The sequence below is a fragment of the Phyllobates terribilis genome, unplaced genomic scaffold (assembly GCF_046119375.1).
Source record: "Phyllobates terribilis strain yellow unplaced genomic scaffold, ASM4611937v1 Scaffold_5__5_contigs__length_657084704, whole genome shotgun sequence".
In the NCBI taxonomy this organism is placed as follows: domain Eukaryota; kingdom Metazoa; phylum Chordata; class Amphibia; order Anura; family Dendrobatidae; genus Phyllobates; species Phyllobates terribilis.
The window spans coordinates 222,233,134-222,253,842 of NW_027362765.1; the positions used below are offsets into that span (position 1 = coordinate 222,233,134).

A 20,709-nucleotide genomic window follows, 5' to 3' on the forward strand; every position below is an offset into this window, starting at 1 on the left:
CCAGTTGGAGCAGTAGGATTGTCGAATATCCTATGAAGTCAATCACACCTCTCCTGAGTAATTCTGGAATTCTTACTGTCTCATCCTGCCACTGACCCGATGTGTTCCCTTACTGACATCTGAGTTTGGAGCGTAAAAATTCCATATAAAAATAAATTATTTTCCATAGATACTAGATGGCTGGATTTTAGAACCAATGAATGTTAGAGCAGTGTAATAGAAAATGGCAAAACTCATAAGAGCCAAATTTCTGCAGACATACCTTTATGGAAAATGTATGAATGTGAAGGCGTGGAGACTGTACAGTGCTTTACGTCCTTATATGCACCTGTCTATCCTAAGAGTTTTCTTGGAAATTATATTTAAATGTTGGAAATGAAACCTGAGTGACCTTGTTTGTAACATTGTATGCATCCATGAAATGTCCCATTTTCAAACAGGCATCGTGAAACATCCCTGCAGACGCCTCTAAGTTTGCACCATGTCGTTATTGTATGTTAAAAAATTACCTTAAAAATCTAGCAACATGTACTGTAACACTTTCATAGCTTTTTGTAGGAGGAGAGTATAACAACTATTGTGTTTGTTTTTGCATTTCATAATTTCCCATTGAATTAACAGATAATTAATACTCCTCAACATTGAAATTGCAACTCCAAGAAGGAAGTTGAAAAGTTGTAGAATCATGGAAATCACAGGATCAATAGGCAGACATGTTAATCATATGCAAATAGAAAAAAAAATAATTCTTAATATTTCGATTTATTGAGCATTGAGTATGAGCGCCAAGTGCAAAATTACAATCACTTTCACACCTTTGCAATTGCCAACCAATGACATGCCCAGATATGCTCAGTAAGGCTGCAGCCCCACTATTAGTATTTGGTCAGTATTTTTCCTCAGTATTTGTAAGCCAAAATCAGGTGAGGAACAATCAGAGAAAAGGTATAATAGAAACAAGTCACCAATTCTGCATTTATCACCCACTCCTGGCTTTGGCTTACAAGTACTGAGGAAAAATACTGACCAAATATTGATAGTGGGGCCGTAGCCTAAGAGACAAGTCTGGAGTCACTGCAGGCCATGGGAGCATGTTTAGGTCACGCAGACTGCTCACAGTAGCACGAGCAACGAACCTAGCATTGTTGTGTCAAAAAAACAGGTCCAGGGACACTTTGGAGAAATGGCCGTGGGATGTCATTGGTCACCAATTTCAAAGAGAACTGCCAGCAGTGGATCTTGATGATTTGCTGGTGCATTCTGTGTGACAGAAAATTCCTCAGACAACCATAAATAACATCAATGATAGCTGCCAAGGCATGTCCAACAGTGTATTTCTCATACTGAATAACTCTACACCAGGGGTCCTCAAACTGCGGCCCGCAGAGGACTTTTATCCGGCCCGCCGGGCTATGGGCGGAGGAGAGGGGAGCGGTGTCAGCGCCCACTCCCTCCCGCTTGCTCAGGACCCCGGCAGGCGGATACTTACCTCTCCCCGTGCCTCCGCAGATCCGCTGTCTTCCTGCTCTGCGCTTCCTGTGACGTCTCAGGTCAGAGGGCGCGGTGACGTCTTTTCACCGCGCCCTCCCGAGTGCCGTCACAGGCAGCGCAGAGCGGGACAGCGCCGCCGCGACGCTGGAGTCCAGACCTGAGTAGAGCAGCGGCAGCAAGTGAGAAGTGAGGTGAGTATTGGATTTTTTTTTTTTTTTTTAATGTATGGAGGTATAGGTCATTATATGGGGGGTGACATCCTGCAAGGGGTATAATATGGGGGGGTGACATCCTGCATGGGGCATGATATGGGGGGTGACAGCCTGCATGGGGCATTATATGGGGGGGTGACATGCTGCATGTGGCATTATATGGGGGGTGACATGCTGCATGTGGCATTATATGGGGGGGTGACATGCTGCATGGGGCATTATATGGGGGGGTGACATGCTGCATGGGGCATTATAAAGACAGGGGAGTGATATCCTGCATGGGGCATTATATGGGGGGGGTGACATGCTGCATGGGGCATTATATGGGGGGGTGACATTCTGCATGGGGCATTATATGGGGGGGTGACATGCTGCATGGGGCATTATAAAGACAGGGGAGTGATATCCTGCATGGCGCATTATATGGGGGGTGACATCCTGCATGGGGCATTATATGGGGGGTGACATCCTGCATGGGGCATTATATGGGGGGTGACATCTTGCATGGGGCATTATATGGGGGGGTGACATGCTGCATGGGGCATAATATGGGGGGGTGACATGCTGCATGGGGCATTATATGGGGGGGTGACATGCTGCATGGGGCATTATATGGGGGGTGGCATCCAGCATGGGGCATTAAAAGGGGGGAACAGCCTGCATGGGGCATTATAAGGGGTGGAACAGCCTGCATATGGCATTATAAGGGGGAAACAGCCGGCCTATTGAGAACATTTACCTGTCCATTGGGAACATTTACCTGCCCATTGAGGACCTATGCTGCCTATTGGGGATATTTACCTGCCTATTGAGGACCTATGCTGCCTATTGGGTACAGTTACCTACCTATTGAAATACCGGTTGATTTAACTTTACTTGTTCTTCATTTTAAATATTGTATTTGTTCCTGTATTGTTTTTTTTACTACAAAATAAGATATGTGCAGTGTGCATCAGAATTTGTTCATAGTTTTTTTTAAAAAACTATATTCTGGCGCTCCAATGGTCTGAGGGACCGTGAACTGGCCCCCTGTTTAAAAAGTTTGAGGACCCCTGCTCTAGACAATCTGAACATTTTGTTTTCATTTTTTCATCATTTGCATATCATTTAGATGTCTATCCATCCTGTGGTTTCCATAATTCCACGACTTTTCCTTCATGGTGATGTAGTGTACAAGGCCACAGCGTATTTTGCGACAAAGGGTGAAAACACCGTTAGCCTATGTGCACACAATGTCTCTTTCAGGCAGGCAAATCCATCATGTTTGTCAAGAGGAAGGTGCTTCAGGAAAGACCAGTGTTGTTTTTGTTTTTTTGTTTTTCTGAAGCATCTTTTTTATGCTTTTTGTTGTTGTCTCCTGAGTGCATTTTCAACATTTTTGGTTACCAGCGTTTTTTTTTAAACATTTTTTCCAGTGTTTTTGGGGAGGTTTTTTCTGGACATATTTTTTTCTTTATTCAGCTTGCAAAAATTCTGTCAAAATGCTCAAAAAGATGCCCTGGCACCTTCCAGCCATCTTCTAAGTCCATGGCTCCCTATCAGTATTTGGTCACTATTTAGTCAGTATTTTTTCTCAGGAGTGGGAATCAAAATCAGGAGTGGGTGATACAGTCCTGTTCATCGTTAGTGGCACCCATGAAGTTTCAGTGCATAATGTGGAATCCCTGAAAAAAAAAGAATCAAGTAAAACAGTTTTTTTTGTATAGAGCACTCGTGTTAAATACAAAAGAGCAAATGAGAAACAATAATTTAAAACCAAAAACAATGGGAGGGAAAAATAGAAAAATCTATAGCTTGCTGTGTCACTGGTATTGGCACCCTTTACATTAATATAGTATGGAAACACATTTTGACTCGCCTGTGAGGTAAATCACAAAAGAAATTCACCTGTGATTAATTATCGGTGCCCATGTGACATGAATTAGCCAATGAATGATGACTTCAGTGTTTTTAAAAGCCACATGATAGGCCCTGTTCTTTTGTCACAATAGTGAAGACAAAGGAGCTGTCTTAGGACATCAGAACTGCTATTGTTAGCCAGCACAAGACTTCCAAATGGTATAAAGCCATCTCCAAAGACCTTGGTATCCCAGTTTCAATAGTGCGCAATGTTATTAAGAAGTTTGCCAAGCATGGAACCGTCAAGAACCTCCCTGGGCGTGGGAGAAAGAGGAAAATTGACAAGAGATGCCTTTGAAGTTTGTTGCTAATGGTGAAAAAAACACCATGTAAAACATACAAAGTCCTGAAGGCCAACCTGGAACAGTCTGGAGTCATGGTTTCAACAAATACCATACGGAGCACACTAAACCAAGCAGAGCTTTATGGGTGAAGGCCAAGGAAGAAACCATTACTGTAGAAAAGACATAAAAAGGAACGACTGATCTTTGCCAAAGAGTACCTTGACAAACCACAATCCTTCTGGGAAAATGTTCTGTGGAAAGATGAAACAAAAATAGAGATTTTTGGCAATGCAAAGCAACAGTTTGTTTACAGACAGTTCAATGAAGCTTGTAAGGAAAAGAACACCTTACCAACAGTTAAGCATGGTGGAGGATCCATAATGCTGTGGGGTTGGTTTGCTGCGTCTGGTACTGGAGGCCTTGACTGTATCACAAGAATCATGAAATCAGAGAATCATCAAGAGATTTTAGAACAAAATGTCCTACCCGGTGTAAGAAAACTTGGTTTGAGTCGAATATCAGTGGTCCTCCAGCAAGACACTGATCCAAAGCACATATCCAAAAGTACACAAGAATGGATGAAAAAGAAAAAAATGACTTTTTTAAAATGGTCAGCATTGAGTTCTGACCTAAATCCCATTGAAAATCTTTGGGTGAGCTGAAATCTGCCATTGGGAAAAAGAACCCTGCAAACATTCAAGAGCTTGAACAAACTGCAAAGGAAGAGTGGGAGAAAATTCCAGCTGAGAAGTGCAAGAAGCTTATAGATGGCTACAAGAAACATTTGGAGACTGTCATCAGTGCCAAAGGGTGTGCAACCAAGTATTAATTATGGGTGCCTTTATTGCTGCACATGCTGTTTATTCTGTCTCTTCTTTGAAACTGCAACATGAAAGTTGAAAAACAATGTTTTATTGTTGTATTACTTTGGACCACTAATTAAAAAATCCTGAGGATATAACTTTGGTACATTTCCATTTATTTCTGAAGATATTGTACAGTCTATGAAAAAAAGGGGTGCAAATAATGATGAGCAGCACTGTAAATGCTGAATTGGTGCAGTTGTTTCTATTATACCTTTTCTCTGATTGTTCCTCACCTGGTTTTGGCTCCCACTCCTGAGAAAAAATACTGACCAAATACTGATAGTGGGGCTGTGGTCTAAGCCTTCCCATTGAATTGTATTGTAAAATATTCAGAGTGGAAAACATTTGAAGACTGGTCAGGTCACTTCTTTTAACCACTTGGCATCCTTGTAAGCCTGAAGCAGTTAAAATACGCTAAAAAGACTGAAATTATGAACAGGGTGTAATTTTTACATAGAAATTCATATGTTCACTCTTTTGAGCCTTTAGCTAGCACTTTTTTTCTGGTGGGTTTCAAAGCAGACCCGCCTGAAAAAATATTGTGTGCACATACCCTTATAGGTAACTGACATGAAAATCCCCCAAAAAATGGTCCGGCTCAATGAATGTGTCTTAAAATTTCTACAATGCTTTATTCTAAAAGATTTAAAGCAGGTACAGAAAATCCATAAAAAATTCCATACCACCAATTCATTTCTGGCATCAAATGTCTTAACTCATGAGTACACCATACCATCATACACCATAAATAAAGACATTTGATGCCAGAAATGCGTTGGTGGTATGGATTTTTTTTATGGATTTTCTGTACCTGTTTTAAACATTTTGGAATAAAACATTGAAGAAATTTTAATACACATTCGTTGACCATTTTTTCCTTTGGATATACAGTACAAGGCGCACCAAGACAGTGGTGATGTTCCGAGCCCCGGGTATCTATCTATGGTGAGCTGGTTATTTTCACCTTTATAAACTTTATCTGACAGGAATCCCTCTTCCCAAAGCTGAGCTCTATGGCATGACAGGGGCGTGACGCCTCAGCTTATCTAATTCATGACAAGCTGGGGCATTCCTTATTCCAAAAATCTTACTCTAGTCCCTGACTCCAGTCTAGTCCCAGCTCCTGCTTCATTAAGAGACCTGCACCTCTGGGTGGTGATCACTGGCCTGCAGTATGCATATCTCATACTTGTGGTCACACGACCGTTGCTCCCAGTACTGGAGAATCCTCACAGTGTGCAGTGTGCGTGATGTGAGTATTCACATAGAGTGACTGCAGACTTGTAATTTTAGACCAGACAACCCGTTTAATGTCTATTTGTCTTATTCGGTCATATTAATTGTAATAGAGGAGGCCCCCTGATTATGATACCCTCCATTAGCTAGAACTACTGTAGGAGAAATGTGCCGCCGGCGCAGCCAACCCTGGTGATAACAGCGTTTGCTTGTGAGTCCTCATTTATGGAAAGAAATATCTGAAGCAATGTATCCAGGACCAAATTATTGCACAACATTTGAGCAAATAAGCCTAAAAATATTGCATTTTTATTAAAATAAAAGGATCCATGCTAAGGGAGTTGCCATGTAACAATATATTCTATATAACTATTAATTTTACTACTTGTATTCTCACAAAAAGATGGCATGGAAGCCTTTCCCTCACTTCAGATTGACACCTATATTATATGTGATGCTGCATTTTCAGAACTATGTTACAGATTTGGCTACTTGATAACAAAAATGTGTCCCACAAATAACAGCTTATTTCTTTACACGTTAGGCCTAATGTATAAAATCTATTGCAGGAAAAATTGGAACAGTTGCCTATAGCAACCAATCACATCATTGCTTTTATTTTCTAACCTGACCTAAAAATATAAAAGCTGAAAACTGATTGGTTGCAACGGCCTAGAATCTCCTGCTTCCCTTGCACTGGTTGTTATTCATGAGGCGTAGGTCTTGCCTCTGAGCCAGATGAACCATGGCTTCACTGAAAGGTTCATGAATGCTGTTACTCCTTTGAAAACAGATTTCTAATCTTTTTTTTTTTATAAAATGTGATCATCCCTCCCCAGGGATGGACATAGACGGAAGAGGGCCCCAATGCAAGAACAACATAAGGGCCTTCTCCAATCCAGTATCTCATTATAATTTACAATGCCACCTGCTTTGGAGGTAGAAGTGGCCCCCTTAGCTGTCGGGCCCCTGTGCGATTGCACAGGAGGCACCAATGGTATGTCCGCCCATGTCCCTCCCCACTGGTGGCTATGGTGGCATATATTGTACACCAATGTTCATGCACCAAAAGCTTGGTTCCGTGGCAATAAGTATTGGACAACATGTGAAAAATCTTTAAATAATAAGCTGCACCTAAACATTTTCTTGTAACTTGATCAGAAATGTATTATGTTCTTTTCATCAGTCTCCTGGAAATGAACTACGTGGGGCAGCTAGCAGGATCTGTACTGGGCAGAGTGCGAGACCTCTATAACGGTGTAAATCCAGCAACATTATCCGGTTCCATTGATGTGGTGGTGGTCCGACAGCCTGATGGCTCTTTTCGATCTTCACCTTTCCATGTGCGATTTGGAAAACTTGGTATACTGCGATCAACTGAGATGACTGTAAGTGTAGAGGAAACACATAGTATGTATTTACAGGAAATCCTAGATGACTTATGAGGATTTTATCAAATCGACTTTAACAAGCCCACACACCAGTTCTATATTCCTTTTCCATGTACTAGTTTCTATATGACCACTGAGCACATATTTGAAGGCCTCAATTCATCTTTTGCATTTTTTTAAGTCACTTTTCTTTTTTGTCTTGTGATATTAGTTGCCGTTTTTGGCACCAAATTCATAAAAATGGCGCACTCGATTCATGAAATTGGCGCCAAGTGAAAAAGGGGCTTTTTTCTGTCTTGAACTATTTTTGTAAATTCTACCACCAAGATTCACAAGAATTGCCCCCAGAAAAATTCCACCCGGAAAACAAAAAACAGGTGATCAGTTCACATATGAAATAAACTTAGAAAAAGGCGCAAACAGAATAATGAATTGAGTGCAAACAAAAAAAGGCGCAAAACCCACAAAAGTAGACACAAAACAGGCACAAAAGCAATGATGAATTGGGGCTGAAATGTTTTTAGTGATCATGCTCAGATCTGTGGAGGCTGTGATAAAAGACCAAAGTGATATATGTTGAATTTTGGGTACAATCCCATGCAGCAAAGACACAGCAGATTTTCAGTCCAGATTTCCCCAACTGAAAATCCTCTACATTTTACAGTACTAGCATTTTAGGAAATCGCATGCACACACTGAAAAATATCTACATGGCAATTTATGTTACAGATGTCAGTATGTATTTCACCCTTTGCAATGCAGACAACTAAAACAGTATTTCTAAGCTGACCCATTTTTGTAACATTTATAACCAATATTTCCACTTGCGTATTTTACTGCAACATTTTCTCTGAAGGCAATAGAAATGCAACATGGTAACATGCCCTTAGATTACCAATACATAATCTAGCTTCAGTCATTGGATATGACTGTGCTCTAATAGTGCAGAACTATAAAGCAGCTAACACTGAAGAACATAGAACAGAGTATACTATAAGTGTGAAAAGCAGGTAGACAAATCTTTTGTTTCCAATTGCAAACAACTGTGATCTGATTTTTTTTTTGTGTGAATTATTGTAGGTGGACATTGAAGTGAATGGAGAGCCAGTCGATCTACCAATGAGACTTGGAGAAAATGGGGAAGCTTTCTTCATCCAAGATGTGGAGGAGAATGATGTATGTATATGATCAAGACTGCTTAAATCAGTTCGTATCACTAATCATTACTATTACTAACCAGTCGATCTATTTAAAGGGATGTTCTCATGTCATGAAATTGGTATAGTTAGTTAGCACAAAAATAAGCAAGTTTGCAATTGACTTGCTTTTTCTATCTGCTTTTGTTCCCCTGCAATTAGAGTTTTTCTTTTACATAGTGTACAGTTTGTTGCCAATGAGATCAACCACCACACCCTGGCCTAGTGTGCACAATAGCTACATTTCAGACTGAGGATTTAACTCTTAAAATACCAGCCACCTCTCTCCAGCCCACTGATTTCTATACAGCAGCTAGCTTCTCACCTCACTCTCCCTGTCAGCTCCTGACCTACTATCCATCCTCCAAAATCACAATCCTGAGGGGTCCTTTTCACTTGAGCCCTGCATTTGTTTAACTGCTCTGCTATCTCCATATGCAAATATAGAGATAACACTGTACACTTCAGAACAAGCACTGATAAACCTTTAATGTGTCCTAGTAGCATAAGCTCAGTAGAAAGAAACTGACCAGAACTGTCACTCAAGGGGAGTGCCTTTCCCCCTAACAACAAGGAAGTGATGAGACTGCAGAGTTTTATGCTGCTTAATACACAACTTGAGAATAACATTTTAAGTTCAGGATGTGTGTTTTTTTACACTGTGCAGTTTGAGTAAAGTTTAATCTTTGATCATTGGCTGAATAGTCGAATAGATACATGGAGCCTATTCATCAAAGTGTCTATGCCAGAATTCTAGTGCACACCGTTAGGTTCAGATAGGGCGAGATGGGTTTCATGAATTCTTTGGAATCCTGGGGGAACCGTTACTCAGGGCGACCAGAGGCTGCAGCTTCTTTCAGGCACATGATAGATTCAATTGCTGACCAGACACATCTGACAAGAGTCTTTTTCAACAGTTTAACAGTGGAATTTAATCTGAAGCACGGCCAGTGCAATTCAGGGATATTGCAGCAACAATCTTCATTACAGTACAGTCTGAGTTTCTAGAGCAACAGGCTCCAGTAACAATACAGTAGTTTCTTCACAAGGCACAGTATTACAGTCTCTTCAGTAGCATAATTCAGCATAGATTAGATCTCTTAGCAGCACACTTCTATGCATACACAACCACAGGCTTTTCCTTCACAAGGACACAATAGTACACAGCATTCTTTATCCTGCATGGAGATGGAGGGGGGGAGGGTTTGATGAGGGAGATGATCCCTGTGACACAATTCCTTCCAGTCCTTATCTTCCTGCCCGATAATACTCTGCCCTGTTAGTTCAGGGAGTTTATCTGACCTGTGTTTAGTTTCTCTCTTGATCTGAATCCTGTTCAATTGCCTTCTGTCAGATCTAGATAGCACACCACCTTTCTCTTCGGCTTCAGCCAGACTACAATAACAAGTTCCCCACAATCCCCCTGGGGCTCTGCTAAAACACTCCCTGTCTCCTGTGATTGTGTTAACCCCTCTAGTTGCTGGATGCTTCTGAAGCAACAGCACTACTTCTGCATGTCACACTCTTTACCCTTTTTGAATGTCGTCATAGACATTCGCCTTAATTGGTCAATCTGCCCAATTCTGAGACAGTGGTGAAAGTTGAGTAACTTTATATACAAATGGGCATTGTCAAACATTTATAAACATTGATAACAATCTATTCTATGACCTTTTTCTTGTAGTACTCCTGTAAGAAATAAACAATTAACACAATTAACACAATGAGCGTCTCTTCAGCTGGAGCTTTCCTATGTCTTCAACCAGCTCTCTCTCTGTCACTAGGCCTTAACAGTTCTTTGTTTCTACAAAGTCTTTTAAGGAAAATCAAAGCATGAAAACAAGTCTTTCCACCAGGCAACATCTTCCATACTGCCTCTCGGTGGTGAATACCACTCCATTGAGCTTACCTGGTCCGTAGGCAGAGATACCTGTTTCCAGTCGACAGTCCTCGGCACTTGACTCGGTTCAACAAGTGTCTCATACTTCAGCATCACGGGCCTCCTCACTTCTCAAGTCGACATCCTCCTGGTGGGTTGTTCCTCAGATACCACGGGTTCTTCAGTCTCAGGAGTTTCTTCCGCCGCACTCATTTCCCGTGCTTCCTCAGATGTTCCTGGAACTTCCTCTGTAAGTTCCTGTACTTCTCCGGAATCGCCTAGTTCCACACGGTCTGGTAATTCCGCTTCTCCTGAGTGTTGATCGGTCTCTCCAGTGACCGGTGTTCGATCATCAGATCTGAATTGAACTTCATCTGTACTCCTTGGTACAAACTCTGGAGCCTCGGGACTTAGTTCACTCTCCTGAGGATGGTACATTCCTCTCCTTGCTGGTCCGAGAAATACAATGGTGTACTCTTCTTCATCGGAACTTTCATGGTCTCTATCCACCACCGGAGCTTCAATCTGTGGTGGTCTCTTAGTCGATCTTGGTCAATGTCAGTCTGCTTCTGGGAAGTCTTGTTGTGGTGGAAGATAATCACAGGGTAGTTATAAATTCCAATGGACTATTCTGGTTTTCTTGTCCCCTCTTTCCAATCGGATTTCATACACTGGACTGTCATCGGCTTTCCTCTTTACGACCACATACACCTTGTCTTCCTAGTACAAACAAAGTTTTCCTGGACCACGTTTCTCATGTACGTTCTTGACTAGCACCCGGCTTCCCGGGGCCAATTCTGCGCCATAACATTTTCGATCATAGTACTCCTTACTCTTACTCTGCTCTTGCGTAACCACTTTGGATGCTATGTTGTATGCCTCTGCCATTCGTTCCTTCCATTTCCGAAGTACTCCGGATACATTCTATAAGTCTCTGACACTGGAGTATCGAACATGATGTCGATTGGCAGTCTTGGCAATCATCCATACAATAAGAAGAAGGATGAGTAACCCGTTGCATTGCTCTTTGTACAGTTATAGGCATGTACCACTTTTGACAGAGAACTCTTCCAGTCTTTCTTCTCGTCAGCTGTTAAAGTGCGCAACATCGACAATAATGTCCGGTTAAAATGTTCCACTTGTCCATTATGATAGGGCGTTGTGTGTGAACTCTGAATTCTACAGTACTTTCCTAGCTTGGCAAAGAGCTGGTTCTCAAATTCTCTTCCTTGGTCGTGGTGTAACCTCTTAGGGAACCCAAACCTCGAAGCAAAATCATTGAAGATCTGCTCTGCCGCTGTTCGACCTGCTTTATTGGTGGTGGCATATGCTTGAGCAAATCGAGTAAAATGGTCCATCACCACCAATATGTATTTGTAACCACCCTTTCACGTCTCGAGAAGTAGAAAGTCTATTGAGACCATCTCAAACGGATACGTAGTTTGGATGTTGCCCATAGGTGCCTGGGTTGATGTGTTGGGACGTTTATCTTTCAGACACCCACAGTCCCTGGTCATGTACCTCTCAATATCTCTCTGCATGTACGGCCAGAAGAAACGTTCATGGATCAAGTTGGTTGTCCTTTCCACTCCCAGGTGTCCCATGTTTTCATGGAGTTATTTGAAGGCCAACCTACGGAATACTCTGGGCAGTACCAACTGCCGGTTTTGTCCTCCTTTACAATACAGGATACCGTCTTCACTGAGGTAGAGCTTCGTCCATTCTTTAACTAAAACAGATACTGCTGGTGACTCATTATCTCTCTCCTGTTTACTTGGAAATCGATTTTGGTCCACATAAATTAGTATTCTACCAATTATCTGATCTTCCCGTTGTGCTCTATGGCTTTTTCGTTTTGGTAGTTGTTGAATGGACAAGGGGTGATCTTGTTCTCTCACTTTTAAGGTGGTTTCCACCGTCAACGGACAGCATAATTTTGTGTCGTCCTCTTGATAAGCTTTCACTGTTTGGGTAGTGATCTCAATTGCTTCCAGACTGACTTCCTCCGAGCATTCTTGCATGAACTCCTCAGGCTCTAGTGGCATTCTTGACAATCCGTCAGCATCCGCATTGCATTTTCCTGGCCTGTACTTGATGCTGAAATTGAAGTCAGCTAGTTCAGCGACCCATCTCTGACCCGTTGCATTCAGTTTGGTTGTAGTGAGGACATAGGTCAAAGGGTTGTTGTCAGTGTATACCTTAAACTCTTTGCTGTAGTAGAGATAATCTCTAAATCGTTCACAAATAGCCCATTTCAATGCCAGGAACTCCAATTTTCCGGATTGTAGATAGTAATTCTTCTCGGGATTAACCAACGTCCTAGAACCGAAACCGATAACTCTCAATTTTCCATCTTGATGCTGATACAGGGCAGCTCCCAGACCAACTTGAGAAGCGTCACAATGAAGAACAAATGGTAAGTAGAAATCAGGATATCGCAAGATGGATGGTTTTACCAGGTAGTCTACTAGTTCTTCCAATACCTCCTGGTGGTTTGCTGTCCAGAGAATGGGCCGTTTGGATGAAACTGCGTTGTTTCTTTTAAGCCCGGTCCTACCAGCGTTCTTCTTTTTCTTTTTCTCCATGGGTGTTGTTGACTCTGTCGCCCCCCCAAAGAGGAGGTTTAGCGGGGCGACAATCCTGGAGAAGTTCCAAACGTAAGTACGATAGTAGGAGAGGAATCCTAAGATTTGCCTCAACTCCCCGACAGTAGAAGGCCGCTTGTCTTTTAAGGCCAGTACCGGAGCGATTTCTGCTGGGTCCATGGTATACCCTTCTCCGGACACAATTTTCCCTAGAAATCGGACTTGCCTTTTTAACAGTTCACACTTCTTTGGGGTCAACTTAAGTCTGTGTTGTTGGTACCACTCTAATACGGTCCTCACATGTTCAACATGCTCCCGGAAGGTTTTGCTTTGTACCACATTGTCATCCAAGTATGGCCGGCAGATATCGTCCCTCAATCCTTCCAAACAGGTCTCCATGCTCCTCTGAAATTCTACTGGAGCTGAACTGTGCCCAAACGGTATGCGGATCCACTCATATAACCCCCACGGTGTGATGAATGCTGTCAAAGGTCTACTGGACTCTTCAATAAACCCTTGATGATATGCTTTACCCTGATCGAGGACAGAGAGCCAGGTACTTCCTGATAGGCTGTCCATCTGATCACTGGTCACGAGAAAAGATACCAAAAGCTCAATGGTGTTGCTCTTCTTCATGGTACTCAGTTGGAAAGTCACTTCCACCCAGCCTATGAAAGGGATTTCTGTGTGGTTGACAGCTTTGCCATGGAGTTCCACTGGTCCTAAGAGTTCTTTTAGCGGCCGAAGGCAGGTATGTTGCAGGTAGCACCTTCTCCATTCTTCATTTAAAAGGCTCACTTGGGCTCCTGTGTCCCACAGTGCTTTTACTAGGAGTCCATCTAGCTGGCACTGTATAAAGCGCCTTTCACCGATTAGGCTGATGAGGCTATCTTTACCAACTAAGGAATCCTCCTTCCAGGAGTACATCATTTGACCTCTGCACTGGGCATTAAGTAACTGATGTCCCTGTCTCTCTTGCAGCTGTTGTAGACGGGAACACACTTGGGGATAGTACTGACGCAGCCGTTTTACCTCATGCGCCGTTCTGGGGTTTGGTGAGATTTGGATTTGCTTCTGGGGCCTCCTCCATGTCGCGGTTACCAGTCGCCCCACACTGGCAACCTCCTGTCTTTTAACCCAAACGATCGCGACCATTGGCACTCCTTGGCATAATGTCCTTCCTCATCACATCTTAGACAGTTGACACATACCGTACTTTGATATGATGAACGGCACGCTTCACAAGCCGGGTATCTTCTGTTTTGGAACCTACTCCTGGGTCTGAGGGATACAGGTTCTGGCCTGAAACGAATCAACTTTTTCACCTCAATCAACTCGGCTCGCAGTTCTCCTATTACTTCCTCCCAGTCAGCGCTGGCGGTTCTCTCTTTTGTTGGTGATTTAATGTTCCCTATCGGAGGTGGCACTGGAGGGTCTCCATGATGATCTTCGGACTGGCCACCGGGGGTCTCCAACTTCACCTGACTCATTTTGTTGATTTTAGGAGCAGAGGCTTTCTTTAAATTCTGTTTGCTCTCTGACTCTAAGCTAGCTGCCTCATTCATTTTTTTAAATTAGGACTTCATCCAGAATGCCAGGATCTTCTAGATACTGTTTCAGCTGCAACTTGATGTCTTTGCTGATTAAACCTGTTCCCAATGATCTCAAGAACTTCTCCTGGACTAGTCCAGCATCAAACTTCTCCTTCGCTTCTACATCTCTGGATGCAAACAACAGTCTATCCTTAAGTTCAATTGCTCTGAAAAAGAAACTTTGGGGCGATTCATTATTTTCCTGTGAGATGTTAATGAGTCGGTGGAACAATTCAGAAGTACTCTCTTCTTTATAGTACCCTTTTAAAATCATCTTCAGCTGTTGCAAGGTCAATTGACTCTTCATTTATAGCATACTACGGAGGTTCAGTCCTGGACAGATCGCTTTCACCACCCCCTCAACGATCTCATCTGGCGCTGGTAGCCTTTCTGTAAGCCTGCATCGATCTAGTGCAACAAGTTCATATAAGACAATTTCTCTTTCTGTTCACACTCTCCAATCTGTCCCAGGATCTTGAATTCTTTCCTTATGGTGATTTGTGGTTTTAGAGAGGACTGTCTTCCTGATTTATCTAACTCGAGCAGGTTAAAGGTTCTGTCTGAGTCTGTTGCCCGTTCAGAGGTTTTGGTCAATTCCTGCAGGGCTGTTAGGGCTTTGAAGTGTTCTTTCAATTCCTGTAGTTTTGTCTGCAGACGGAGATTCTCCCTTTTGGTAATTGGTGCCGCCCCGCCATCCTCTGACTTCAACCTGGTTAGAAATTGTGTTACCTCCTGGAGGAACGTCCCCATGACATCTTCAGCTTCTTTCTCCCTCACCTCATCCATTTTTGCATTAATGGCAGCTAACAGTTGCCTGTGGTTGTGTGCTTTAGAAATCTGTTCTTCTGTCATCTTTATATGTTCTGCTAATGTTCTCAATTCTTCACAGGTTAACTGAAGAAGCAGCTCACTAATTCTGTCCATTTGTATTTCCACATCCATTGCTGCTAGTGAGTTTTCTTTAGGGCTGGTCCCCTTTAACTGGTGTAGCAGAGTTGAATTGAGGTGCTGTGCTGCTGTGTTTTTCCAGACACTTTTCCTCTTCTCCCTCTACACGCTAATTCCCGCTCAGGATTCCCCATACGGGCCACCAATGTTACACGCACGCCGCTAGGTTCAAATAGGGCGAGAGGGGTTTCATAAATTCTTTGGAATCCTGGGGGAACCGTTACTCAGGGCAACCATAGCCTACACCTTCTCTCAGGCACACAATAGATTCAATTGCTGACCTGACACATCTGACAAGAGTCTTTTTCAACAGTTTAACAGTGGAATTTAATCTGAAGCACGGCCAGTGCAATTCAGGGATATTACAGCAACAATCTTCATTACAGTACAATCTGAGTTTCTAGAGCAACCGGCTCCATTAACAATACAGTAGTTTCTTCACAAGGCACAGTATTACAGTCTCTTCAGTAGCATAATTCAGCATAGATTAGATCTCTTAGCAGCACACTTCTATGCATACACAACCACAGGCTTTTCCTTCACAAGGACACAATAGTACACAGCATTCTTTATCCTGCATGGAGATGGTGGGGGGGAGGGTTTGATGAGGGATGCTTCTGAAGCAACAGCACTACTTCTGCATGTTGCAAAAAGATAACCATAGGCTTGGGAGACAATGAAGCGCAAATAAGGTCTTATCCGGTATAAAAGAGGGAAAAACTGTTTATGATCACCTTGTGGGGTTGTGACAGTCACAACTCCTGTTTTAGCTTGTGAGAGCAGAAGACTTATGCGGATCCATCGAATCGAAGCAGATAAAATGTAGACAAATGGAAAGGTGGATCAAAAATTGCGCTGCCAATCTCCCACCAGATGAAGAAGGAACAGTGAAGAGTATTTGGAAGCGTTTTTTGTCAATACGTTTCGAAGCATACAACACTTCTTCATCAGGACAAATCACTGTGCTTGTGGCAAGATGCACCTAATTCATTAAGTGCCTCTTAATGAATTTACCACATATTACCCCAGCAGTCAGGTTCTGAATGAATCGGGCTTCTAGATTATTCTTGTATGATTATCACTGCAGGTGCTATATAAGTGTTAAAAAAAACCTTTTTGATACATAGCCACTAACCATAGGACACCATTGTGCACTTAGAGTACTAAAGCGACACATAACATGAGGTCTATTCTATAAACAGATCTATTAATGTTTTTCATATAACAGGATTTCATATTTATTACAAAGCGAATATAGTAATCAAGGAACAAATACTTTACATTTCACATTTGCTTACTATTAGACAATTGAGATTATTTTATTTGAGGTGAACCAACAGGGATAGTGAGTAACTCAATTTATTTGTGTTCATTTTAAAGGTGCCTGAATCCTCCATCATTTCTCCTCACCTACCTCAGGACACTCCACCCCATTATGTCTGTAATGAAATACCTGAACCTTCTCCAGCTTTCCAATCTCCTTTGCCGTTCATTGATAGCCCAACTAGAAGGCGAAACTGGAGCAGGAGAATAATAAGTAATAGAACTGAGGAGACTTCTGACAAATCTGAAAGCACAATGATTCCCACATGGTAAGTGTTACCTTTATGGACCATGTGATTTAGTATGAGCCATCCTTATGAAGCTGCATTCTTGGCTGCTTTGCTACATTATCTTGAGGACTTCCCTATCGGACATTCACATGCATTAATAGGAATATGGATAAGAGTTACCTTAAGGGTTTGATCACACACTGTGTTTTTGCAACTCTTTTCTGTGCGCTTTCCAAGGGTAACAAACGCTGCACTTTATAGTACCAGCTAAGTAAATGAGATTTCTGACATCTTATGCACATGCTGCTTATTTTTTCCTTGTGGATTTGAATAATCAAAGCGTTTATTTCATATCTGCAGCATGCCAAATTTTTTTTAGCATTTTTGCTGTGCTTTTCACCCACTCAAATGAATGTGAAAAAACGCAATAAAAAACACATCAAAACACATCAAAAATGCATACAAAATTAGCATTTTTTAATGCAGCGTTTTTCCTGCCAACACTGATTTTTTGTGCAGAAAATTCTCAACAAGTGCACATAGCCTATTGGCCTAAATAGCCTAAATCTGTTCAATCTCAGTGTGTTCATGTGTGAAGTGAAAGTTAAAGTGAATTACAGTTGTGGTCTAATGATGTCAGTCACAACCTTTGTACAATTCTTACCTGCAGGCTGCTTTCTTCGTTGCTGGTTGCTATATCCCTACCCCATACTTTATACTGCAGCTCTACTTCATGACATAGGCTGCTAGGTATAAGCACAAGCAAACCACATTTACAGAATGATTTCAAACTACAAAAAGAAGAAAATGAGTTCTAAAAAGTGACAAGTGACAACTTTATAATTGGCCATTCTTTAAGATATCTATTTTTAAAGGTGTTGTCCATTTATCTAATACAGATCCCTCTAAGGGGAATCTGTCAATAGGATCAACCGTCTAGATGGTTGTGAATGGGAGGGGGCTCAGTCTCGCAGCACGGATGATTGTTATGGCAAGAAAATGTCAAAAAATAACCTCTAGGGTCTAACAAGTCACCTGACAGTGTAAAACTGACAGGTCTAATACATTGCAATACATAAGTATTGCAGCCCAGCAATCAGACCACTCAAGTCCTCAAGTCCTATAGTGGGACTAAGTAAAAAAAATTGGAAAACGTAACCCCCACCCCCAAACAATAAAAACTGTTTTTTTTCATCATTCCACTGCATAAAAAGTGAAATAAAACATCAAAAAGTCTTATGTAAAGAAAAGCGGCATAACTAAAGCGGTATAACTAAAAATGACAACTTAACACAAAAAAATAAGTTTTCACTCAGCGCTGTAGGCAAACAAATAAAATATTGCATAAAGTAAATAAATGGTGGCACTCATCGGTCCATTTAAAATCCAAAGTTTTATTCAAACATCACTTTAAAAGTGGTAACAGGGAAGAGTGTGGTACATAGGACGGACGACGGCCGTTTCGCACCTGTCTGCGCTTCAAAGGGTCCATAAAAAAACTATATAAATCTGGTACTACTGTAATTATACTGATCTGAACAATGAAATTGTCTTCTTTTACTGTAAAGTAAAAAATATATAAATAAATAAAAACAATGAATGAATTGCTGCTTATTGTTCATTCTACCTGTCCAAAAATCAAATCGGAATGGAAAGCAATAAAAAAAATGCTATGTACCCCAGAATGGTACCGAAAAAAAACTTTCAACTCATCATGCAAAAAAACAAACCCTCACACAGAAAATTCGAAAAGCTCTCAAAATTTGACCATGCAAAAAAATTAACATAAAACTTTTTTTTTTTGTGTGTAAAAGTAGCAAAACATACAACTTCAATATGGCATCACTGGAATTGTACTGACCCAGAGAATAAAATTGTCTTCTTAATTATATCAGATGATTAGCGGCATAAAAAAAATCAATAGCAGTCCAACAATTGCTTTTATTTCTTAATTCTGCCTCCCAAAATTGCAATAAGTCTGGGTTCACCTTTCTCCTGTGCTTCATGCTGAGCACTTGCATGGGGGTGGCTGCAAGACTCGGCTCACACGCACCCATACAAGTCTGTGGGTGTGTGTGAAACATCAGACTCCACTCAGATGTCATCCAAGTGCAGTCCCATTACCACAGACACAGGCAATGGAGAAGATGAAGAAAAATTACTTTGTCCATCTTCTCCGCACCTGTGCTGCAATTCTCTCATGTGAGAATTGGAGCACACTCAGATGACACTCTGCTCAAACTCTGAATGAGTTTGAGCCGAGTATCATTAGCATAATTGGCCAGATTCTCTCCTAATAGAGAATTGAGGCCAGTGTGAGCCCTAAATCTCTGAAAACCTTGATTTGGACTAAACTTGCTGTGATGTACATTTCACAGACAATAGGGGACAAAGAGAACATTGGATTCTTAGTTTAACATATTGATTACATTGTATGAAGCCCACTTTGTCACCTTGTCATGGTGAACCTCTCGGTGAGTCCCTGACCTAAAAGGTGCAGCGCCATGCGCAGACCAGAATCAGCGTACCAGCAGGGGGAGCGAGCTGGTTCCCTCATAGCAACCATTCTGCAAGGCAAAGCTCCCAGGGCTCCAGACCACACCATCCCACAGGCACAGCACCAAGTGAAAGGAGCTAAAAAAAACCTCAACTTCCACATGTTCTCAAACTCTGAGAGTAAAAAATATGCCGATCCCCTCTTGCAGTCTCTTGCTAATTTAAAAACACCTGGGTCAAATGGAAGGAGTGCTGGTTCAAGTGAAACAAAAAAGAGAGGACAGCATGCAATATGCTATAACTGGAGAAAAGAGGTGAACCGCACATCCAAAAATCACACCTTGATCTATTGTGGCTAAGCAAGAATTTACAAAACTGAACATGACGTTCTTAGTTTAACATTCTGACCTGTTATAGTTCCACCCTTGGTGGTCTCTAAAAACAGGTTTGTAAATTTTATTGAAAAAAAAAATATGAAAAAGTGCTGCTAAACTTTTAAGTTTTCTAACATCCTAACAAAAAAAACATGACTTTTCAAAAAAGGAAGCTGACGTAAAGTAAACGTGGTAAATGTTATTTATTACCTATTTTATGTGATACATCTGTTTTAACCACTTTACAGCCTGTGGCGTATTAGTACGCACCAGGCTGTCACCCTTTGTGAACCGGGCACATGTCAGCTGATTCTTACAGCTAACATGAGCCCGAAACAGCCGCGGGTGGAATCGCGATCCACCCGCGGCTGTTAACATGTTAAATGCCGCTGTCAATCTCTGACAGCGGCATTTAACATCGCCGCGCCGGAAGCGCGTCACTTACCCTGCCCATCAGTGACCCCGTCACGTGATCGCGGGTCACCGATGCGTGGGCATGACAACCCTGTTTCTTCAGCAGACCCCAGTGGTTGTCATGTGCTGATCGCTATGAGCGCCACCTAGTGGTCGGCGCTCATAGCACATGAGCATTTCTGCTACATAGAGGTGATCTGCTCATCACCTCTATGTAGCAGAGGCGATCAGACAAGTGCTGCTTCTAGTCTTCGATGGAGACTATAGAAGCATGCAAAATTTGTAAAAAAAAT

General features: G+C 41.9%; 1 protein-coding gene across 3 annotated transcripts in view; it reads left to right on the plus strand.

Moving 5' to 3' along the window:
* The window catches only part of LOC141272772 (phosphatidate phosphatase LPIN3-like), a 215,757-nt gene that overhangs the window by 151,931 nt on the left and 43,117 nt on the right, over positions 1-20,709 (plus strand). For all 3 annotated transcript variants that reach the window (XM_073683836.1, XM_073683838.1, XM_073683837.1), the window contains 3 exons: positions 7,175-7,376; positions 8,460-8,555; positions 16,960-17,171. In XM_073683836.1, the coding sequence (XP_073539937.1) occupies positions 7,185-7,376; positions 8,460-8,555; positions 16,960-17,171 (500 nt within the window). In that variant the 5' untranslated portion in view covers positions 7,175-7,184. The remainder of the gene's footprint in view (positions 1-7,174; positions 7,377-8,459; positions 8,556-16,959; positions 17,172-20,709) is intronic.